The sequence below is a fragment of the Prionailurus viverrinus genome, chromosome C2, assembly GCF_022837055.1.
Source record: "Prionailurus viverrinus isolate Anna chromosome C2, UM_Priviv_1.0, whole genome shotgun sequence".
Lineage (NCBI taxonomy): Eukaryota > Metazoa > Chordata > Mammalia > Carnivora > Felidae > Prionailurus > Prionailurus viverrinus.
Window position 1 is genome coordinate 63,460,404 of NC_062569.1, and position 24,228 is coordinate 63,484,631.

The 24,228-nt window shown below is 40.2% G+C and overlaps 1 protein-coding gene across 2 annotated transcripts in view; it reads left to right on the forward strand.

The window, feature by feature from the left end:
* The first annotated feature begins 1,857 nt into the window (after positions 1-1,857).
* The window catches only part of SKIL (SKI like proto-oncogene), a 29,402-nt gene continuing 7,031 nt past the window's right edge, over positions 1,858-24,228 (forward strand). The window contains exons 1-4 of one of the 2 annotated variants that reach the window (XM_047875611.1): positions 1,858-2,113; positions 3,680-5,466; positions 20,329-20,426; positions 21,935-22,167. In XM_047875611.1, coding sequence (XP_047731567.1) covers positions 4,369-5,466; positions 20,329-20,426; positions 21,935-22,167 — 1,429 coding nt within the window. In that variant the 5' untranslated portion in view covers positions 1,858-2,113; positions 3,680-4,368. The remainder of the gene's footprint in view (positions 2,114-3,679; positions 5,467-20,328; positions 20,427-21,934; positions 22,168-24,228) is intronic. The other variant, XM_047875610.1, reaches the window with a different exon arrangement.

Below are 24,228 nucleotides of genomic sequence, written 5' to 3' on the forward strand. Positions count from 1 at the left end.
TGGACATGCTAGCAAGTAATTATTTTTATGGCTGATAAAATGAGTACTAAACATGTATCATTAATTGCAGTTTGGAATCACTTTTTAAAAAATCTGTCATTTTGGTTTCCAAAAATTGTTTCTTCTGGAGAGACATGAGCCAGGTGCCAAGGGTTGACTGGATGCCAAGTCTCAGGACTGTCCAGTCTTCCACACTGTATCTGCAGCCGGGCCTTCTAAATATTCTCCCGGTTAGAAAATCTATCCCCCAGACTCACAGATGCTGTTCTCCCCCCACTGGCTCTGCACAGAACATCATTATCTTTGCCGAGCTTCTGTCTCTATGGCAATAACAGATGGGAAGTGCTGCGGAATTATTCATGTTCAGCAAAGGAGGCAGTCAAGAAGAAGGGGAAGGTGGGGGGGGGGTGGGCGAGAGGGCACGACCCTGGAGCACGACGATGGGGGCGTCAGGACGGGAACTTGGGAGTGGGGGGAATAAGAGGCTTGTGAGCCTTTGGTAGGCCTTCTGCGAGTAAAAGAGGGGGGAAAAAATCTATGAGCACAGGACTGTTCCCAGTCGGCCAGCTCCAAATGTGGACGCCGTAGGAGAGACCTCCAAGCAGTAAAACCAAGAGAAATTGGACAAAAATGGGCGAAAAGGAGCAGGGGGGGAAAAGAGACTAAGCTCCAGTCCTCTAAATTCTGTGCAGTGCGACTTGGAGGACTATTTCAGTTCCTGATCTAGCACTGGGGTGGAGAAAAGGGGATTTCTTAGTGTTTCGAAATATGACAGAGCAACTCGGCAGAGTTCAATATGCTAATTGGCTACCCTGGGAACACTGACCAGGAAGACCCTTCTGCCTGCCCCTGAGGGTCAAAGCCGAAAGCTCGTACGTCGTACCTTTCCTCGTCTTATCTCGTGTTCCCCTCTGAAACAAAAACCAAATAATAAAAAGCCCTCAGTAAACACTGTAGAAACCTGTAATTTCTAGCTCCCTTTTGGAACCGAGGGAGCAACCTAGTGAGGAGAAAGGGTGGGAGGAGAGAGGCTGAGAAGTAGGGACAAAAATGTTTTCTCTCGGTTTTGCCGGAACTTTGGCCAGCCCTCCAGCCTGGCCGGATGGCGGATGGAGGTCAGCCCGGGGAAGGCGTCTGGGCGGAGGCCGCCCGGGCAAGGCGGGGGCCGCCGAGGTGGGGCGGAGCGCAGGCAGCTGGCAGGGCGGCCTGCGGGCGGGAGGCCCCGTGGGGGCGGGGGGCAGCCCCGGCGCGCCCCGGGGAGCGGGGCCCACACCGGGGGCGCTGCAGGGCGGCCGCCACCCGGCTGCCTCCGGGGCGGGGCGGCCCAGCTGCGGCCTCGCGGGGGGAGGGTCGCCCGTGCCTGACCTCGGGCGGCGGCGCTCTGCCGGGCGGGCCCTGCCTCCGCCCTGCCGGCTGCTGGGGTCGCGCACAGTGCACCGCGCGGCCGCCCTGCCCCCTCTCTCCCAGTCGCGCGGCAGCGGAGCGGCCAGGGCGCCCCCGGGTCTGGCCCGTCACCACAGAGCAGCGGGTGGGGCGGGGGCGGGGCGGTGGCGGCCCCAGACAGCCGGCTGGGCGACTCGAGGAAGGAAGGAGGGAGGGCGGCAGTGGGGGTGGGGCGGGGAGGGAACATCCTGTCTGCGCCGGGTGCACCGCAGACAGCGCCGTGCGCCAGCCGCCCAGACGGCGCGCGAGGCCAGGAGCGCCGGGCGCGCGCCTGGGGGGGGGGAGGGGCGCGCGCGCGCGCGAGGCGACGGGGCGAGGGGGGAGCCCCGAGGAGCCACAATAGGCCAGACGGCGCGCGCGTCCCCGAGGGGCTGGGAGTCGCGAGGGGGCGGTGGCAGCGACGCCGGCGGGCCCGCGCGCGCGGTGCCGCCGCTGGCTCCGTTCCCTTCCCCTCCCCCTCCCCGCCGCCCTCGCTCTCCCCCGGGCGGCCGGAGACGGCGGCGGCGTCTGCGGGAAGCCGTGTGTCTCCGCAGTGACGTGGGCGGGCCGAGGGCTCGGTGACGTCAGAGGGCTGTGTGTAGCGATGTGTGTGGGGTTCGGAGCGGCGCCGGCACAGCCGAAGGGAGCGGGCGAGCGGCGGCGGCTGGCACAGGTGCGGCCCCGGCTCGTGGTGAGGACGCGGCGGGCGCGGCGGGCGGCAAGGGGCGCGCGGCCTTGGGGCAGCCCGACGGCGGTGCCGTGGATAGTGGGGAGTTAACAAAGCTCGTCGAGCTACCTCGGGCGCGGAGGCCGAAGTCGGGGGTCCGGATGCGCGCGTCCCGGGTGGGGTCGGGGCCACGGGGGGCGCAGGGCGGGTGTCCCACGGCGGATCAAGCGTCGCTGACCCTAGGCTGGAATGGCGCTGCACTTGACCGGAGCCGTCGGGACCCCGGAGACCTGGACGCCCGTCACTCCCCCCACCCTTCCCCAGCCGCCCGTCTGCGCTCCTCGGGGATGCCCCGGGCGTCTGTCGGCGCCCAGCGGCGCGGAGATCCCGGCTAGGCGCCCCACCCGCCCGCAGACCCTTCTCCTTTCTGGCCCCGGGGAGGCGGGGGAGGTGCAGCCTTAGGGGTGCTGGGGTAACACCCGAGAACTTCCTGGGGCGAGGGTACGGGGGGGGGATTTCCACAGTCCTCCCCGCGGCCCCCGCAGTGGGGCAGTATTGGGAGGGCACTTGGGGTTGTCCCGAGACCTTGGGTGGGGGTTGGGGGACTCCTCTTTTTCCACTTCCCACTCTCCCCTTGCGCAGCCCAAGGCGTCCCGGCTCCCCTGTCCGCCACTCCGCCCTCCCCCTCGGGTTTGTGATGGGTGGGTGGATTTGCGTGGGCCGAGGATTTCACAGTTTGGGGGGGCTCCCCCATTGTAGGTCATGCCTCCTGCCCTCTTTCTCGGTCTGCGTTGGCTGAGATGTTTCTGTGGTGGGCGAAAGTCAGAACATTGGTTAGTGGCCTGGGTCCGTAACCCTTTGGGTCTCTTTTAAGGGAAACTGCTGAGAGTTTGGGAGGCAAACATTTTTATTTATTGGATTTCTTTTGGGTGTCCTCTCAAGAAGGAAGTGGAAGAAGAATCTTTTCTTTTCTCCTCTTCCTCCATTTGCATTCTTTGTGAGGTCTGTCTGCCTTGTGTTTTTTGTCCGGAATTAGTCTTGTTAAGGATGGAGATTCCCAGGAGTGGAGTCTATAGCTTTTGGCTTCCATTAAGCAAATGCACTAACCTTTTAAAGGGAAAGTTAATTTTTGCCTACAGTCATTCCAGAAAAAATAGCGTACACTGACTGGGTGAATTAATGCCCTTAAAATTGTAAGTTAGGTACATATGGTAGATATGTTAGCACGTATCTGATTTTCTTGGATGAAACTGGCATTTTTTAAAATGAAGAGATGAAGTAATGGATTATTATAGTTGAAATGGCATAACTGGGAAAGACTCTGGTACTTAGTTTTAGGTGAGATGATCTATTTAAGGTTCTTCTATTCCCTTTTCAGGGATGTTATTGCTCCCTTTACCCATTCTACAAATTATTTTCCTGTTTAAATGACGTTCTTCTAGTTAACTGGTGTTAGATTTAAAGAAATCGCTCAAGTGTCACCTTTGGTAAAGTGAACTCAGTATAAGATTAAGAAACTAGTTTCAAACTGACCCTTTGGCCTCTGAGCAAATTCAAGTATAACTCTCCCTCACTGCTCTTCTCTTCCAGATTAATTAAAAGAAGAATGAACAGTAATCCATGAAGATAACTGGGCAATTTTTCTTTAGATATCATTTTTAACTGTAGAAGTTCAAGTGGAGTCAGAGGCTCTTCTTAACCGTTTTTGAGGATTTCTACAAACCTTCAGTTGGTCAACACAGACCAACAGATCATCACTTTTAGAGAAGATACTGTTTTCTTTTCCTTTTTTGGTGTCCTTGGTGCCAAAAACTAAATTTGGGTGCAACATTTTGATTTATATTTGTGTCTAGGTTTTATGACACAAGTAATTGCATAAACTTTTCACATGTTTTGCTCCAAACCAGACCAAACCATTGCACTGAATCTGGACATTCCGAATTGAGAGAATTGATAAGTTTCTTTTAATGCATCTATTTGAAGAGTTAAGAAAAAAGGCTTCCTCAGAGGTGTGCCTCTCAAAATTATATTCTTTATTATTAGGGACAAAAGAAGAAATTTTATAGCACTAGCAGTGAAATTATACTAGAGTATAAGCAGAACCAAATAAAATTGTAAAATCTCTTGAGTAATTTAGGGAGATTTCTCTTTGGAAATTTAAGTTTTCTGTGAGAGTAAGCTACTATAAGTATTGATACACATTGCTTCTCTCTTGGAATGAGTGACTAAATAACAATGCAAATTTCAGACTTACTTATTTAACACCACAGTTTTTAGCAATGGAAAATCTACAGACAAATTTTTCCTTGGTTCAGGGCTCAAATAAAAAACTGAATGGGATGGGAGATGATTGCGGCCCTCCAGTGAAAAAAATGATGACAGACGTTCCTACAAATGGAAAAATGATGATAAACAAGATGCCAACAGTAAAGAAGGAACACTTGGAGGACTATGAAGTGCCAATGGAAACCGATGGGGAGCACGTCAAGCGAACCTGTGCCTCTGTGCCAGAACCTTTACATTTAAATCCCAGTTTGAAACACACTTTGGCACAATTTCATTTAAGTAGTCAGAGCTCTCTGGGTGGACCAGCAGCATTTTCTGCTCGGTATTCCCAAGAAAGCATGTCACCTACTGTATTTCTGCCTCTTCCATCTCCTCAGGTTCTTCCTGGTCCACTGTTCATCCCTTCTGATAGCTCCACAGAACTCACACAGACTGTGTTGGAAGGGGAGTCTATTTCTTGTTTTCAGGTTGGAGGAGAAAAGAGACTCTGTTTGCCTCAAGTCTTAAATTCTGTTCTCCGAGAATTTTCACTCCAGCAAATAAATACGGTGTGTGACGAATTGTACATCTATTGTTCACGGTGTACTTCAGACCAGCTTCATATCTTAAAGGTCCTGGGAATACTTCCATTCAATGCCCCATCCTGTGGGTTGATCACATTAACTGATGCACAAAGACTATGTAATGCTTTATTGCGGCCACGCACTTTTCCTCAAAATGGTAGTGTACTTCCTGCTAAAAACTCATTGGCCCAGTTAAAGGAAACTGGCAGTGCCTTTGAAGTGGAACATGAATGCTTGGGCAAATGTCAGGGTCTGTTTGCACCCCAGTTTTATGTTCAGCCTGATGCTCCATGTATTCAATGTCTGGAGTGCTGTGGAATGTTTGCGCCCCAGACATTTGTGATGCATTCTCACAGATCACCTGACAAAAGGACTTGCCACTGGGGCTTTGAGTCAGCCAAATGGCATTGCTATCTTCATGTGAACCAGAAATACTTAGGGACACCTGAAGAAAAGAAACTGAAGATAATATTAGAAGAAATGAAGGAGAAATTTAGCATGAGAAATGGAAAAAGGACTCAATCTAAGGCAAGTTTTTTTTTTTTTTAATAGTAATTTTAAATAATGGCACTGGTTTACTTTGAAATCAAAAGTCTATATTTAGACTTACTTAACCTGTGCGATGTTAAGAAACTGTTACTGCTCATGCAACAACAAAAAATACTGGTCTTTGTAATGTGTTATGTTTGTATCACACGTTTTAGGCTATAAAGCGCTTTCCTGTGTGTGTGTTCATTTCATCTTTCAAACAGCCTAGTGCAAGAAGTAGGATTATTCCCATTCTACAGATAAAGAGAATGAGGCTCAGATCAAGTGGCTTTCCCAAGATTATATAGACAGGGTGTGGAGGATTTGGGGCTTCTTTGTCAAGTCATGATCTCTTTCTTTTTCACACATCCTGCTTTTTGATGACTAGATCTGTTGTTGTCCTAGGACTCCAGATAATTTACACTTTGGTGTTATTTCCATTTGCAAATGGTATAATGGCTGGCCAAAACAATTCTGGTTGTGGGCTTCAAACAGCATTTTTCCAAGGTAGATCTAGGATTTCTGACATTGTTTTTATCCCTGGATATTCAGGTTTGATCAATATTCGGAATAAATGGAAAAGACAGGTTTATCGGAAGAATTTGTGATTCTGGTAAGAGGTTTTTTTAAAAGAAAGAAATAACTTAAAAAAATTGTGACAGCTAGAATAAATAGATTATTTTAGGCTAAATAAATACTAATATAAAAACCTGTCAGCAAAGAGATCTTACTATTTTTCCCACTGCAATATCTGCTAGGCTAAACTAAGGTCTTCATTCTGAGAGCCTGAATGCCTGGGTAATAAACAAGATTTGGGTTATTAAATATCCAGCTTGTTGATTTGGTTGTTAAATATATTTTTTACTTGATTAAAGTTAGTATAATAGCTAGCACTATTTAACACTTACATTGTGGCAAGCATTGTTTTTGAGCAGTTTCACATATATAATTTTATTTGAGTTGTACAATGAAAGATTGGCCATGTTTCATCTTAAGAATCTAAGTTTTCCACTATTAGTTTTTATTTCTTGAAATAATCTCTACCTTTCCTACTTCACAGAAGAAATGAGTGAAGCGTATTAAATGACCGCAGCTTATTCACAGCAACATTAGAGCTTGGGCTTGAATCTAAGATTTTTGGTGTCGTGTGCTTAATTATGGTACCTTTAAGGTTTTGAAGGAAATTTAGTTACAGTTGAGTTTTAAAACTGTGATTTCCTTCTGAAGCTCAAGAAGATAATTTTAGACTCTTAATTCAGGGTAGTTTGCTACTTGCTGCTTCCAAAGGGTCAGCACTCTGAAATTCCTTGCCTGTGGCTACTAGATAAGTTTATATTGTTCATGTGCAGTTATTGACTGATTTTGAAGGAGGATTGACTTCAAGCCACTTCTCAAATTACTGGACTTGCTTACAGCTGGATTGGTCCCATGCTGAAGCTTGTGCTTGGAGGATGATCTGTATTCTCAAAATGTGGAATGCTCCTTTTGATATTTATGATATCTTGCTCAATGCTAATTAGAGCCCTACCCTTACATGTCCATAGGTGACCACATTATTTGCTAGATATTCTTACTCCAGTCTTCATTGCTCTGACATAAGCGTTTTTGGGATAAACTCCTTTGCCTGAAGTTCCTCTTCTGTACTTGTGAGCAAAAACATCTGAGAACCATGATAAAGATTAGAAAGAAAAAGGTGATGAATTTACTTAACTGAAACTGTATGTGCTAGGGTTTAGGCAAAATTGAAACCATTCTTCATCTGAATGTAGTCCTTTATTGTCTCAGAAATGATTAATTTGAATTCATTTTTTTGGGGGGGGGGAGGTGTGAGATTTTTTTCCCTCACCTTTTGGCTGTTATCTTTTTGCAGGATTTACTATAATGTTTTTGGTTTCATTTTGGTATTGTTTCCAATTTTATGTGAATTGTAAGCAATGTAAGGGAATTTAAGAAAATTTCTAGCAATGAAATCTTTAAGAAAGAAGACTTTGGGGTTCACATGTAATACATACTTGAGTGGTTGTTTTGTTATGCTTATCACTCCATATTTTGAAAATTTAGTCCTGAAGACTTTTTTGAAGGTCTGTGAGCAAGGTTTCTTAGATGAGAAACCAGTCCCAGATGGGTCACATGTTCTGGTTGTATAACTGGTGGGTGGTAGAATGAGGCGCTGAATGCAGTTCTTCTGACTTGAAGTCTAGTAATTTTCACTGCTTTTCCCTAAAGCAAACTTTGTAGTACAAACTACTACTGAATTTTGAGAAACATTAACTTCTTATCAATTTTCCTTAGTGTAATGGTTCGTAAACTCTGTGTTAACTTGAATTTTATACTAAGGTCCTTAACAGGGAGGGGGTGCTAGGAGATATCCTTGACTGGGGAACGTTTTTTATTATCTCCTGTGAGTCAGTGAGTTGGTTGCCAAACAAACCAAATAGACCCAGAGGAAGCTCATTTGAAGAAGTCAATACAGGCTTGCTTTTCTTTTTTTTTTTTTACATAGAAGAGTAAACTAAATATATTAATATTTTATGTAAAGAACCTTATGTTTAATGTGAATACTAACGTAGTTCAATACGTTTATACATAGTTAATTTAGTTAAAGTATTGTTTTAGATTAAAAAACCAAAATTATGAAACTCAAAAGGCAATTGTTTGAAATGTAGCAACTGTTATTTCCAAGGTTGGAAATTATATTAGTAATGATCACCTAACTATTTGCATAACTAATAGCTCCATTTAATTTGCATAGTTAGTAGCTATATTTAGATGGGAGAAGTAAGTGTTATAAGGTCAGTGTTCTAAGTGAAGAACTGGCTCTGTGTAGAAACTAACGGTTTATTTTGAAGCCTTTCTTACTCAGGTCAGGACAAGAAATACAACTGGTTTTAGATCTGCCTAGGTGGCTTTGTAAAATGATGTTCTTAAGCAATTTATTTCTTCGTATCGCCTGAACTTTTTATGCTTTTTGTTAGGAATATGGCTGTTGTATTATTTATTTGATCTAATTCTGATTTAGTTGCTCTTACATTTTTGTCTATGGAAAAAAGGTTGCTAAGCAAATTGATCATTTGTAAATAAAATTTGAAGGGTGATGTTTAAGATTATTTTCAAGCACATTGGAAAAGCCCACTTGTAGTGATAGGTGGTTCTTTACTCTTACAAAATGTGACAGAAAATCTTTAAGTTAGAAATGGTGTATGCCCTTATATTAAAAAAAAAAAAACACTTAAAATGTAGATTTTTTAACATTCAGAATTGACTACTCTTAGGTAAATAATAATATGGTATTTACTCTGCTTAGGAAAAAAATAGATTATGATGCACATAAATAACCTAAAGATATCAATTTAAACTTTTTTTTTTAAAGCCTGTTAAACATTTTACTATTTTTAGTTTTGCATTTTCCTTTCAGTTCCTCATTTTTGCAGAAGTCATTGGAATAATAATAGTACAAAAAAATTCTATCTTGAAAACTGTTTTTTTTTCTGTTTAGGAAGTGCATTTCTTAGTCCAATAAGGTAAGGAAATACACTAGAGAAAATGGGCAACTACAGAGAGTAGTGTTGAGACAAAATGTGTTTCAGTAATAATTGTGGCCAATTTGGTGGTAATTTGTTACATCAGTGATATAGTTTGTATTTTGCGATTAGCATAAATTTTGATCAAGTGGGGGTAAGGTTAGAATCAGATGAAGTATTTGTGTTCATATGCACGACAAGAGTGAATATTTTTGTCTACTTTTCTGAAATTAATAATTGACTTCATGAGTTTAGAGACCCTTTTTCCTGTTTTCCCAGAATGTAGTTTAGTGCTTGGTGCATCAGAGGCAGTCAATGAAATCTTTTTTTAATTTTTTTTTTTTTTTTCAGCATTTATTTATTTTTGGGACAGAGAGAGACAGAGCATGAACGGGGGAGGGGCAGAGAGAGAGGGAGACACAGAATCGGAAACAGGCTCCAGGCTCTGAGCCATCAGCCCAGAGCCCGACGCGGGGCTCGAACTCACAGACCATGAGATCGTGACCTGGCTGAAGTCGGATGCTTAACCGACTGCGCCACCCAGGCGCCCCTGAAATCTTTTTTTAAACTGAATACATTTTTGAAGAACAACACACTGCATTATATTTTAGAATGTTTGGAGTTTTTGGGTAAAATAATGGTTTGATCTGTAAATGAACACCTGTGATTTGCAAATAAACTGTAGAGTGAGAGAATGGAAGCCAGAGCATTTTGGAAGAGTCTAGAAATGTAGGATGGTACTTCAAACTATTATTAAAACATTTACTAATATGTATTTGGGGACTTTTCCTTTCCCCAAACATCTTCTTGACTTACCTGGAATTATGTGAAGACATTTCTAACACAAATGAGATAACTGAGTAATGGGTTCAAATGTATCCCACTCTTAGTTATTTGTACACAGCTGTTATACTAGTTGGATATTTTGTTTACTTACTAAAAATGAAGTATGCAAGAAGAACATACAAAACAGGTCTATTGTAAGAATTATAAGGACATTTCAATGAAATCTTTAGAATGGCTTTGGGAATAGTGCCCCCTTATGGTTTAGGAAATACAGAGCCTATATTCGTTTTTACCATTAAAAAAATTGTAAAACATTTATAAGTATTAACATTTTTAAAAAGGCTGGTGATAAGTTACAACTTTATTCTTTTTGATCTGATAAATGGGAAAAAATTAAGAAACTTCAGGGAAGAAGAAAAAGGGTATACTTGAATCACTGTGTAGGCAGCCAGCAGTGTTCTCATAGCTATGCATACATTGTAATTTATGCCACTGGGAGAACAAGGAAGTAATCAAGAATTGGGTTAATTTCAATTCCTTTAGTATTCTGGGAAAGGAAAGTGTGGAGCAAAACTCATTTTGTTCAAGTAAAGAGATAGAACTAGTTTGGGAATAGCTTTAGTAATGACTGGAAACTGTATTTTGTCCACATGCAGAATTTTGGTCTAATGAGGGTTCATATACTTAAAATAACTTAAGGATTTTATTAGACTGTGAAAAGCAAAAAGAAGATATATAATTAAATTCTAAGTCTTTTCTTAAGGTGAAGCTTGCTTCATTCACTAAATTAAGTATTACAGTACCATGCTAGGCAGAAAAAGGAATGAATAGAAAGATATAAATTACTTTAAAACTCATACTGATTTCTAGACTTAGAAGTGGGTCACAGAAATATGTACATAAAGACTAAATGGAGGCTACTTAGGGCAGGACTTTATCTTCTAGTTTTTGAATCTAGAATGTGGTAGATGTTTAATAAAGGTTTGAATAACTGAATGAACAGTCTTAACTAGCCCTATAAAGTTACCAGTGATTTTTGAGGAGAAAAAGAGGCTTAGTTTTAAAGCAAAGCAAAATTTTGTTTTTACTTGTGGTATTGAATTTGTTTTGAGATTTCAAATAGCCCTAAAAGTGCGTATTTTGTTTATCTTATGGGGACAAGGAATATGAAAGTTTAGAGGCTCACTAAAGATCATTTTGGTAACACTAGGGCTTTTATTCCACATTAAAAGTGTTTTTGTTGTTGTTTTTGGTGTGGTTATGAAAGCAATATAGGCCCACTGTAGTAAATCCTAAACAAGTGCAAAGAAGAAAACAAAATTTTGTAATTCATAATTTCAACATAGATGATAATTAACACTGGAGTTTATTCCATTACACATGTAATCCTTTGTAAATCTGTGCAAATGCACAGTGCACAAGTGTTATTATTAATACAAGACTAGTTGTTGAAATAATACTTGTGGACCAATTCTAGGATTGTTCATTTAGAGCAAGGTTTTTCAAATTGCAGTTTGTCACTCACGCAGCCCTTTTCATCTGGGGTTTCAAGAAAGGAGATTTAAGCCCTACAGAAAATGATCTGAGTGATGGTTTCATCATTTCTCCCAAAGATGGTGTATACTACCATTCTCAAAGCTTTGAAGTGAAGTTAATTCATTGCATACAGTGGATGCCTTGGGGCATTTGGGCTTATCTCTTGAGAACCCCAGTTGAGGGCCAGGAGGGTTACGAAATCAATTTAGTGGGTCACCGACATTAAAAAAATGAAGTAGAGTAAAATAAAAAATAGACTACATTGCATATAGTAAAATTAATCTACATTAAAGAATTCATCTTCATTTTGATATTCTCAACATACATTAATTGAAGGCCAAAATGATCTGAGATCATAATTTTTTATTTTTATTTTTTTTAATGTTTATTTTTGAGAGAGAAAGAGACACAGTGCGAGTGAGGGAGAGGCAGAGAGAGGGAGACAGAATCTGAAGCGGGCCCCAGGCCCTGAGCTGTCAGTACAGAGCCCCACACCAGGCTGGAACCCATGAACTACGACATCATGACCTGAGAGAAAATTGGACGCTTAACCAACTGAGACACCCAGGTGCCACAGAGATCATAATTAAAAAAATTTTTTTATTAATGTTTACTTATTTTTAAGTGACAGACCGTGAGTGGGGAAGGCACCATCATAATTTTTTTAAAAAGCACATATGCTGGGGGGCCCCTGGGTGGCTCAGTAGGTTGAGCGACCGACTTTGGCTCAGGTCATGATCTTATGGTTTGTGGGTTTGTGGGTTCTTCCAGCCCTACATTGGGCTCACTGCTGTCAGCGTGGAGCCTGCTTTGGATCCTCTGTCCCCTTCTCTCTCTGCCCCTCCCCCACTCATTCTCTCTCTCTCCCTCTCTCTCTCTCTCTCTCTCTCTCTCTCTCTCAAAAATAAACATTTTTTGAAAAAGCATATATGTTGAAATGGGCTGGAAAAGCAAAACCTTAGATTTATACAGATATTTTAGTGAAAAGATGTATGTGACATGGAGATTGCTAAGTTATTGTCATATTAAATGAATTGGTCTCTGTAAAATTCCAGTATAAAAATTTTTATTTTTAGGGGTGTCTGGCTGGCTCAACTCGGAGGAACACATGACTCTTGATCTCAGGGTCGTGGGTTCGCACCCCACATTGGGTGTAGAGATTACTTAAATAAATAAACTTATTATTATTATTTTTTATTATTTTACAAGTAGGAACTTAACAGGACTTATATCAGTTTGCTCCTTTTCCTTCACATTGTGAAGGGAGTGGTATCATACTACTAACTTCACATGGCTTTATTTCCATAAAGGATTTAAGATAATAGTTGCACATTATAAAAACGTGAGCCTTTGCTTTTCCTGTGAGCATCTTTGAGCACTTATTTAAACTTAAAATTGGCTTTGTGCAATAGGTGGTGTGTTTCAGTGTGGGGGAGCAGCAGACATTGCTATATCTCCAGAAGATCTGTCTGGGTTTGGTAATTTAGTGGAGGTGCTTAGATCATATTGTTTCAGTTTTGCATTAGGTTGATTAATTCTAATAATTACAATGAAGTGAGGCACAAGATTGAGCCTTAAAATCTCTTAAGTAGCTATTTGCTACCTTGTAACACTATTCCTCTTTCAGTTGTTGAAACGCTCATTCACAACATGTTGGAAGTACTGAGGAAACTTGATCCTTCAGTGAGAGATTCAGTTTCTTTCAGTAAGAGTTGTTGGCAGCTGTGTGGTAGGGTGTCTTTGTGTCCTTCTGAAATCATTTATTGACCACTTGAATGCCTTAGTATTATAATAACACAGCAAAAAGGCCCTGACAGGTATATCCAGTTTATTCCTAAGGAGTTATTGCTTAGCTGTGTATTCAGTCATGTGTTTAGTAAGGTTGCTAATGATTTATGTTGGGCTTGTACAAAGTAATGTATATTTAATATATATTATCTTTTATTTCTTGTGTAAGCACATCATTAGAATAGTCTGTTAAGTTTACCAATCTGCTAGTCCTTTGGATGCATACTGTTTTAGGAATAAATACCACAATCTAAAAATTTACCTCTTATAGCTTTTTCTAAATTCTGTTTTTAAAAATAATTTTTCCACATATTAAAAAAAAATTTAATGTAATTTTTGGAGAGACTTTGGAAATCCTACCAGTATATGTTGAGGATATTATCTGGATTTCTTTAGTTCATCAATATATGTCATTTGGATTTAATTAAGGGTCATAATATTAATCTGCTACTATAATTAAAAACTAGAGTATCATCTAAAAGCAAAGTTTATTATTGGAGATAAGTCTAGGAATTGTAAAGTGTTTTTTTTTTTTTTTTTAAGTATAAATTGGAATGTTTATATGTGAATAGTGCCGAGTGGGTAGGATTGCTTTTGTATCCAGAAAGTGGTGACTAAAATGTTTATTGTTTTTTGTTTTTTTTTGTAAATGAAATCAAGTTCTCTAAATTATTTGTCATTGTGAGACTAAAAAGCGTTGTACTACCAAAAACACAATAGTTCTTTATTAGGAAATGTGATTTTTAAAGGATCATGTGTATATAACACCGTAGGTTGAAATTTAGAGAAATTTTTATAAAACATTTCCTAATTTTTATTTATTTAAAATTTACTCTTGTGTACATTTTGGGATTGTTTTAATTTTGCTTTCATAGATGTTATTTGTTGTTTTATGACTTAGAGAAAGAATGAAATAATATGTCTGAAAATTTTCCTGTGTTTCAGATGAGGATGCCATCTGTTCATTTCGCGGTAGATAACGGTGGGGAAGTTGGGCGATAAAAGCATTTAAAAATGTTTAGGGCTCTAACTTAAGATACTAAGTGATCTACTTCTCTCCTTTGCCAAGTAATGTAATGAATTCTATTCTGATGTTTAAAAACACCAAGTAAATAAATTCTTCCCACCTTGAAAAGTGAGATAAGAGGCAATACGTGCTCATATCTTGGTATCTAATTTTTATTCCTGATCAGTAGTAGCAACACTGCTGTGCCATTTAATTACACTGTTCTTTTTTTGAAGACCTAATTTGTATGTTGACACAAATGCAGAATAGATGAGAAAATCTGGCATGCCTGTGAATGTTCTGTTGTATAATATGTGCTTTTCTTAATTGTTTTTAACACACAGTTAGGATAAGTTGTTATAAATGTGTTTATGGCTTACCACATGTTAGATAAAATCAAATCCCAACATTTTATCATGGTTAGCGTTGTATATTTCCCCATCATTTGTATTATTTAATTTGTAGGTCTGATTTCTAAAAATACACCCCAGAGACTGTTGGGCTTTCTGGTACTTCATGGAGTAGAAGGATATTGAATGTGAAAGAGACTATCTTCTTTCTCAGTTTCATGGTAGCACAGTAACCCGATAAAAGGCCACCCTGGGAATTAATGAGCTAAGCTGTCATTCAGGATTCATTCAACAAATATTTATTAGTTCCTTCTACATGCCAGGCATGGTGCTAGGTACTGAAAATACACAAAAGTAAAGAAGATGGCCCTTGACCTAAAGCTGCTGTACAAGCAGAGGCTGGATAGCCACTTGTCAGTGATTTTGAATAGGGAATTCAGACGTTGGCTAGGGGACTGCACTAGGTGATCTTTAAAGAGGGTTTCTTTAAAATCCCTAGACTGTGATTCTGTTAGTTGGATTGTGTGAGATTAGAAAATAAAATAAAGGGCAGAAATTAGGGATGGATATTTAAAATGCTAGCAATTCTTTATGGAGGCATCTGAAGTTTAGAGATGATAGAAAATAGAAATATGCACTGGCTTTGGATCATGACTAAAATAGTAAAACTTAAATCAAGCTTTGAAATGAACTTGATCAAAATTGAGTCAGATTTCAAGTCAAGAAGTTTAGAACTTGCTATTCAGGAGATTTGAGATTCCAGATATCTATAATAGAAAAAACTTTTGGGGCGCCTGGTTGGCTCAGTCGCTTAAGCTCTTGACTTTGGCTCAGGTCATGATCTCACGGTCTGTGAGTTCGAGCCCCGCGTTGGCTCTGTGCTGACAACTTGGAGCCTGGAGCCTGCTTCAGATTCTGTGTCTCCCTCTCTGTCAGCCCTACCCCCACTCACGCTCTGTCTCTCTCTCAAAAATAAACATTAAAAAAATTTTTCAAGAAAAAACTTTAGAAAATGTCTCAATTTTGGTAATTTTAATTAAAAAAAACTGAGAAGCAATTGATATCTTGGGCAGTACATCCAGAATTATTTGGGATATATAACTGATTTAAAGTGGAGCTTGCTTTATTTTCTAAATAATGAGTTTAACAAATGACTTCTAGAAAAGAAATTCCGATTTAATTGAAGCTGATCTATTTTTTTTAATGTTTATTTATGTTGACAGAGAGGGAGAGTACTTGTGCATGAGTAGGTGTGGGGCAGAGAAAGAGAGAGAGAGAGAGAGAGAGAGAGAGAGAGAGAGAATCCCAAGCAGACTCGATCCACATTCAGCACAGAGCCCGACACCAGGCTCGATCTCATGACCCTGAGATCATACCTGAGCTGAAATCAAGTCAGATGCTTAACCGAGTGAGCCACCCAGGCACCCTAGCTGATCTTGTATTTCATTGATTTGTTACAGTGAGCTTATCCATGCTTATTAACACCTTGTCATATAGTGTTTTGGTGAAAAATGTTCTGCCTAAATGAGTTTTCTGGATGATGAAGCTACTCTTTTCAGCACTGTGTTCTTAAAAACTTTAACCTTTTTCCTGAATTCTAAAATGTCTTAAATAGTTTTCAGTCTTTCTAAGTGGTAGGTATGTATGTATACAGTGTAGTATTTATATCTGGTATAAGTTATAGAATATAGTTTAACTATGTCATGTTAACTCAAGACTTTTTAAATATCAGTTTCTGTGCTCTGTTGTGAAGGTAGGGGACAAGTGAGCTTTATTAAATTATTTGCCCTGGTCTGTGATAAAGCCCTTAGATTGTCTTGCTTTTTGAATTAGTGTTTGTGTTTGCATTTTGTAATTCTCCTTAGGCTGTCGATTGTCACCTGGCATCTATTATTTAGTATCGTTCCAGCAATATCCTTTCTAATTTACTTGTAGAACTAAGTTATCTGAGAAACTATGTAAACAAGAGATTGGCTTATTTTATAAATAAACATATGATTTTGCCTCAGATTCTGAACTTTAGAATTGATCAGGATTGTGAGGTTGTTGTTGTTGTTTTGTTTGTACTCTTGTAGAGAGCCTAGGGTCCCCTCACTGAATACTCAATTCTTAAATCCTTTGAAAATCTCTTTATTTCCCCTAGTCTTGTGGTCTTGTTAGTTTTTCAAATTACTTGTTCATTCTTTTTTTTTTTTTTTTAAGTTTATTTATTTATTTTGAGAGAAAGCATGCGCTTGAGCGCCTGCAAGCAGGGGAGGAGCAGAGAGAGCAGAAGGCTAGAGAATCCCACGCAGGCTCTGTGCTGCCAGCGGGGCTTGAACTCACTAACCGTGAGATCATGACCTGAGTGGGTCTTGATCTCATGAATCGTGAGATCATGCTTGAGCTGAAGTCAGGTGTCAGATGCTCAACTGACTGAGCCCCTCAGGTGCCTTCCTTGTTCATTCTTAACCAGAATGTTGGCCTCCTACAAATAGAAGTTACCATATTTTTATTTTTGTGGATTAAAAAAATTGTTTTTAATGTTTATTTTTGAGAGAGAGAGAGCGCGCTTGTGTGCGTGTGTGTGAGTGGGGGAGGGGCAGAGAGAGAGGGAGACACAGAATCCGAAGCAGGATCCAGGCTCTGTGCTGACAGCTCAAAGCCTGAGGCGAGGCTCGAACCCATGAGCTTCAAGATCATGACCTGAGCCAAAGTCAGACACTTAACTGACTGGGACACCCAGGTGCCCTGTCCGTATTTTTAATTTTGGCTTTTAATTGGCCTTAAATCACCTCCTGATTGATCAAGTTGTGTAATGTTTGCTCCAAAAGCTGTTTTCCTTTTCCTTTTTGGCCCATTAACAAAATGGGTAGTGGGTTGTCAGGTTTCTTCTGAGTTTCTTCCCCCATGAGTGAGATCTCCCCAGTCAAACCATGGACAGTTTATGAATTAATTTTGCTTGAATCACAACTGCTTAGCATCTAGAGCTCTGTTTCCCTTCCATTTTGTGTAGTTTCTTGGTTCTGAACTGGAATATTGGGACATGAGGCAAAATAGTTTTCTTGGTTTCTTGGTATTTGGTGGCTGTCCTCTGAGTGCTGTGTTTATGAATTATCGGATGATGGCATCATTTCCCAAACACTTTACCCAGTTGCAGAAGTGAATGGAGACTCTCAGAGGCAGTGTCAGAAGAATATGAAGCTCTCCTTTTTGTCACATCCTTCACCTCATTCTTAATTCCATTCTCTCTTACTCCACTGGGTTTGTCTGTTAGCCTCTTGTTTTTGTTGCTCACCCAAATACTGCCACCTTTTAGCTCCCTCCTCTACCAAGTGAGTCTTGTTCCCCCTTTAATAAGATACTCTTTTCCCACAAGAGCAGGGTCATTACTGTAATTTGAATGGTGGTGGTGGTGGTGGGAGTGGGAGTGGTAGTGAGGAGGCCATGTGAAACAAACCAAATAAGGGAGAAGTTAGTAGCCACAGGTTATTCTTTTCTATTTCTTTTCTTTCTTTAAAAAAATTTTTTTTAATGTTTATTTATTTTTGAGAGACAGAGACAAATCACGAGCAGGGGAGGGGCAGAGAGAGAGGGAGACACAGAACCAAAGCAGGCTCCAGGCTCTGAGCTGTCAGCACAGAGCCCGACGCGGGGCTCGAACCCACGAACTATGAGATCATGACTTGAGCTGAAGTCGGATGCTTAACCAATTGAGCCACCCAGGTGCCCCATCTTTCTCAGTTTCTGAACCTCACTTTTCTAATGTGTAAAATGGAGATCATGATACCTACTTAATGTAAGTTATTGTTAGAATTAAGTAGGATGTATAAAGTTCTCATCAGTTAGATGCTCATTAAGTAGCCAAAAGGGTTTACCTTCTTCTTTGCCTTTATTCACAGGTACAGTTTATGAGGAAGTATGGTTTACTGATAAGTGTTAGGCAAAGTAGTTTAGCTTGGCAAACTTTTGTGGTGCTTGTGTGTTTGTTTTTTGTGATGTTTATTAGAGATCAGTTGCCTGTGAAAGGAAGGGAGTAGGGGCAAGACTGGGTAGAGGGAAGGTAAAAATGTGCAATGCAATCCCATCACTGTTTCATCCAAGTTGGTAGGGAGCTGTGGAGTGAATAATGCCCATTTGAGTTGTGCCGTAATAGGATAAATTGGCTGCTCTTTGGACTCCTACCCCCCTCACATCAGTCACCATATTAGCTGCTCAAAGAAAGGCATGACCCGGCTTTGAGAAATTTCCTCACAAGCATGGGCTGCTCAGGTACTATGCAGAATTCTTGAGGTAAACCCTCCACAGATCTGTGGAGTTCTCTCTGGGCACCTTTCTCTGTGCTGCAGACTCTATTTGCCTTGGTCTTTCTGGACATTCTCCTCCTCCACTCAGGTTACTCTGTGAGGCTCTGCTTGGGTTCCCTTATCTTTTTAATTTTTTTTTTTTAACATTTCACTATACTTCTTTTATTATATATCTACCTATTCATCCCTCTATCAATTCACTTTTCTTCCCCTCCAGTTTTATTCAGAAATAATCGATATCATCACTAAGTGTAAGGCATACAGCATGATAGTTTGATTTGCATATATTGTGAAGTGAATTACCACAGTAGGTTCAGCTAACATTCATCCTTCTAGTGTAGTCTGTCTTGGTTTCTGAGGCGCGATGGGGCGCTTCAGCTTCACCACCCCCACCCCCTGTGTTACAGCATTCTCTCACTGGTGACTTGCCCTTGAATAGATGTTAGTTGTCTTTCTTGCGTGTGGCGGGGGTGGTGGGGCAAAGTCAGGAACAACCTATGTTGCCATCTTAGTGATGCCATCACTCCCCTGGCAAATATTTGTTGCTATAGAATGCCATCTAATCCATTAACAAATACTGTAGGGAAAGGGTATATTCTAGCTGATTGTAGCAGCAAGAAGGATCGGAACTTACCAATGCTGTACATTTGTAAGGTGCTATTTAAAATGGATTTAAAAAATAGATTCCAGCAGTGCCTGGCTGGCTCAGTGGGTTAAGCATCTGACTCTTGATTTCAGCTCAGGTCATGATCTCACAGCTGTGAGGGAATCTGCTTGGGATTCTCTTTCCTCTCCCTCTGCCCCTCCCTTGCTTGCACGCTCTCTCTTGCTCTCTCTCAAATAAACATTAAAAAAAATAGGGGCGCCTGGGTGGCTCAGTCAGATAAGCATCTGACTTCAGCTCAGGTCATCATCTCATGGTCCATGGGTTCAAGCTCCATATCAGGCTCTGTGCTGACAGCTCAGAGCCTGGAACCTGCTTCAGATTTTGTGCCTCCCTCTCTCTTTGCCTCTCCCCTGCTCACGCTCCATCTCTCTCAAAAAATAAACACTAAAAATTAAAAAGCATTTAAAAAATAGATTCCATAAGTATGAAATTTTATGAAATCATTTGTGATAATCCATGTTAAACATGCATACTGAAACTATTTCTTTTTAAAAAAAGTTTTTTTTTTTTAACATTTATTCATTTTTAAGAGACAGAGACAGAGCATGAGTTGAGGAGGGCAGAGAGAGAGGGAGACACAGACTCTGAAGCAGGCTTCAGGCTCTGAGCTGTCAGCACAGAGCCCGACATGGGGCTCGAACTCATGAGCTGTGAGATCATGACCTGAGCTGAAGTCAGACGCTCGACTGACTGAGCCACCCAGGTGCCCCTGAAACTATTTTTGAAAGGATGGTTGATGTTGTTTTGAGTGACTAGATTTGGTACTTTAAGGACAGACTGCCTTGTTAGAAGATGACTCTTAAATAATGTAACTCTGACTAGGGTTCTCCGGAGACATCCTATGGTCCTATCTGGTTGACACATAAAATTAACCATCACATCTTCTTTCAATGAACTTTTTCCCTTCTACATTTTTCTACAGATAGATACATCATCAGGAATGGAATTACAGTCATGGTACCCTGTTATAAAGCAGGAAGGTGACCATGTTTCGCAGACACATTCATTTTTACACCCCAGGTGAGTGGGTATTGGCTTATTTGTTTGTTCATTCATTCATTCATTCATTCATTCATCATTCCTTCAACATCTATATGTCAGGTACTGTTCTAGACTCTGCCAATTCATTATTTAGTTTTAGGCTTGTTAATAAATGAATTGTAAATTGTGTTGAATATTTGAGATAACCTTTTCTTGGTGTGTATGTTCTTTCTAGGAAATCATCATTTCCTTTTCACCCTGAAGTAAACATTGAAAAATTTCCTTTAATTTCCTTCCTTTTAAGAGGTAAACCAACTCTTCAAGAGTTTGGCATGCAACTTTGATATTTTACAAGGAAATTTTTTGAAATTAAGAAGTTTTCATAGTAACCATATCCCTTAAAATCCAGTGTCACATTTTCAATAAAAATCCACCTTAGATTATAAACTTTTTATTTGTCGATTCCTAGATTTTTATTGCTGTAAATATATATTCCGCCCCCCCCCCCCCCAACACGGTGATGAAGAATCTCAGTCTTACTTACATTTGCACAGTTCCTACCATTCCTATTGTGTTGAAGTAACTCTTTGGATATTATTAAACCTGTCCGTTTTCTTAGCAGAATACTGAGTTTTCATCTGCAGAATTCATGTGATTGGTAAAGAGGAACAATATAGATTACTGCGTAAAGAAAATCAGATGTAAGAAGAGATCATTAGCATTTAGGGAATGAAGTATTATGTCAGTTAAATGGTTGCATCTTTTGGCTAAAGGTTATGCAGATTATAGTTAATAGTATGGTACTTCAATATCTAGCTCCAATTTGTTCCATGGGTCTCTCAGGTAATCTGCAGAAAATTTTATGTGAGCTTTGAGCAAAATTGGTAGTCATGCCTTCAATCTTAGTTTTGTGCAACTTACTATTGAATTTTTATCAAATTAGGAATTACTGAAGTATTTTAGGAAGATCGCTCTGTGGGGTTTGAAACAAGTAGGACTTGTTGCCCAGTAGCGGTGTTCAGACTGCTATAGAAGACGGGCCCTGGGAGCTCCTGATTGGGCCTGTGGTGAATCTGGCTCTAGCCTTATAGTGTGGAACTGAATCAGCCTCTCTATAACAGAGCAAGGATTCCTTGCTTTGGACGGGTGGCAGGCAAGAAAATGGTTCTCCAAGTAGTATATGGTCTGTTTTCTTTCTAGCATAAGCCTTACCTATTTAGGGCTATTAAATAGCTCTAAAAGTGCTTGATGCCTTTAATTCTCAGATGGTTTTGAGGGAAGGAGATGAGACTAATTTTCTTTCCCTGTGGGTATCTCTCTGTGCTTAGAGATTACTTTTTGCAAAATAACGAAAATTACTCATAATTTTGCACTTACTGCCTAAAGTACTGAATTTTTAAGGAATTCTTTTCTGTGACCCTTATTTTCTGAGTTGTTATGTTGTCTGTTTTAATGTAAAATTTTTTAATGATAGAAATAGATTTAATGTATTTTGCTTTTTTACCCAAGTGTAACATGTGTCTTATTTTGCCTTTCTCTGTCTGTAGCTACTACTTATACATGTGTGATAAAGTGGTTGCACCAAATGTGTCGCTTACTTCTGCTGTATCCCAGCCTAAAGAGGTCACAAAGACAGAGACAAGTAGGACCGTACCAAGACCATCAGAGAAGCCTCATAGTAGTGGGAAACATCAAAAAGTGGTATCGTATCCAGATGTCTCACTGGAGGAACAGGAGAAAATGGATTTGAAAACAAGTAAAGAATTATGTAGCCGTGTAGGTAAGTATTCAGAAATTATTTTTTGAAATCAAATATCTGATTAATCTGTTTTTTCAGCATTTTCAAAGAAGATTTCTAGGTAAGAGAATGTTCCAGATAATTGAAGCTTTTATCTTGAAAAAAAATGTACCTTTCAAAACTCTGAGTTTTTTTTTAGCACGGTGATAGCTATCGCGGCTAAAGATACAGATATGTGGACTACATGGTTTCATACTGTGGGTGATTTTTGTATGACTTTTTTTTTTTTCCTTTCCTGCCTTTTTTTTTTTTCTGTCAGTTTTTTTCAGAAGGTCCTTTTTAATTTGCTGTGAATGGAGAAACCATTTACTAATGCTAAGACTTAGTACGTAAGAGTAGTGAGGTGTAGGACTCAGGGAAACTTAGTCATGGGATAAGCAAGGAGTGAAAACTCATAGCTGTGAGTGAGAGCCAAGCAGATGGCATAAAAGCAGAATGCTGGCTGGACATCTTAAAAAAATAAAAGAGCTGCCGATTACAGTGGCTTTTAAAGTGCCGTGGACCAAACAAGACATATCTGTACAAATGCTGCTTCTTTTATCCTCTTTCTAGCAGCAGAACTTTGCTTACAGCTTAGGCAAAGTGTGATAGTTGTTGCAGCTTTCCTGGAGTAGTTGAAGATTCTTGGGGTCAAGGGGGTTTCTATACTTTAATTTTGAGATTTTTAAAATTCAGCTTTCTTTGGATTTAAATATGGTAAATAATAACCGATAACATACTAGTAAGTCTTATTTGCAGTATATCTCCCAAATTAATTCTAGTGACTTGTAAAAAATTGTTGGGATATAGTTCATGTACCATAAAATATACCTTTTTAAAGTGTACAGTTTTGTGACTTTCAGTAAATTCATAAAGTTGTTCATCAATACACCTATTTAATTTCAGGACATTTTTCTCACCCCCAAAAGAAACCGTGTAATCCATTAGAAGTTACTCCTCATTTTCCTCTTTCTCCAGCCTCTATTTATTTTCTGTTTTTATAGATTTGCCTATTCTGGACATATCATATAAAAGAGATCATATATTATGTGACCTTTTATTGTCTGACTTCTCACTTTGCATAATATTTTCTCAGTCGTTGTAGGATATTTTAGTACTTGTTTTCTTTTTATGGTTTAATAATACTCTGTTGTATAGATAAATATACCACATTTGGCTTGTCCACTCATCAGTTGATGGACACTGAATTGTGTCCACCTTTTTTTTTTTTTTTTTTTTTTAAGTAGGCTCCATGCCCAACATGGGGCTTGAAGTCATGACCCTGAGATTAAGAGTCTCATGCTCTACTGAGTGAGCCTGCCAGGCACCCCAAATTGTGTTCACTTTTTGGCTATAATGAATAATGCTGCTGTCAACACTTATGCACACATTTTAATGTAGACATGTTTTTTCATTTCTTTTGGGTATATATTTAGGAGTGAAATTACTGGATCATATTTAACATCTTGAGGGACTGCCAAACTGTTTTGCAAAGCAGCTATACCATTTTCCTTCTCACCAGCAGCTTATGAGGGTTCCAGTTTCTGCACATCTTTGTCAACACTTATTGTTGTCTTTTTTTTTTTTTTTTTTTTAAATTTTTTTTTTTCAACGTTTTTTTTTTAATTTATTTTTGGGACCGAGAGAGACAGAGCATGAACGGGGGAGGGGCAGAGAGAGAGGGAGACACAGAATCGGAAACAGGCTCCAGGCTCCGAGCCATCAGCCCAGAGCCCGACGCGGGGCTCGAACTCACGGACCGCGAGATTGTGACCTGGCTGAAGTCGGACGCTTAACCGACTGCGCCACCCAGGCGCCCCTGTTGTCTTTTGATTATAGCCATCCTAGTTGTTGTAAAGTGGTATATCATGGTTTTGATTTGCAGTTCTCCAATGACTAGTGATATTGAGTACCTTTCCATGTTTTATTGAATCTCTTCAGATCCTTTGCCTATTTTTACTTTGGATTATTTGTCTCTTTACTATTGACTTGTAAGTGTTCTTTATATATTCTGGATAGTAGACCCATATCAGATACATGATTTGCCATTCTATCAGTTGTCTT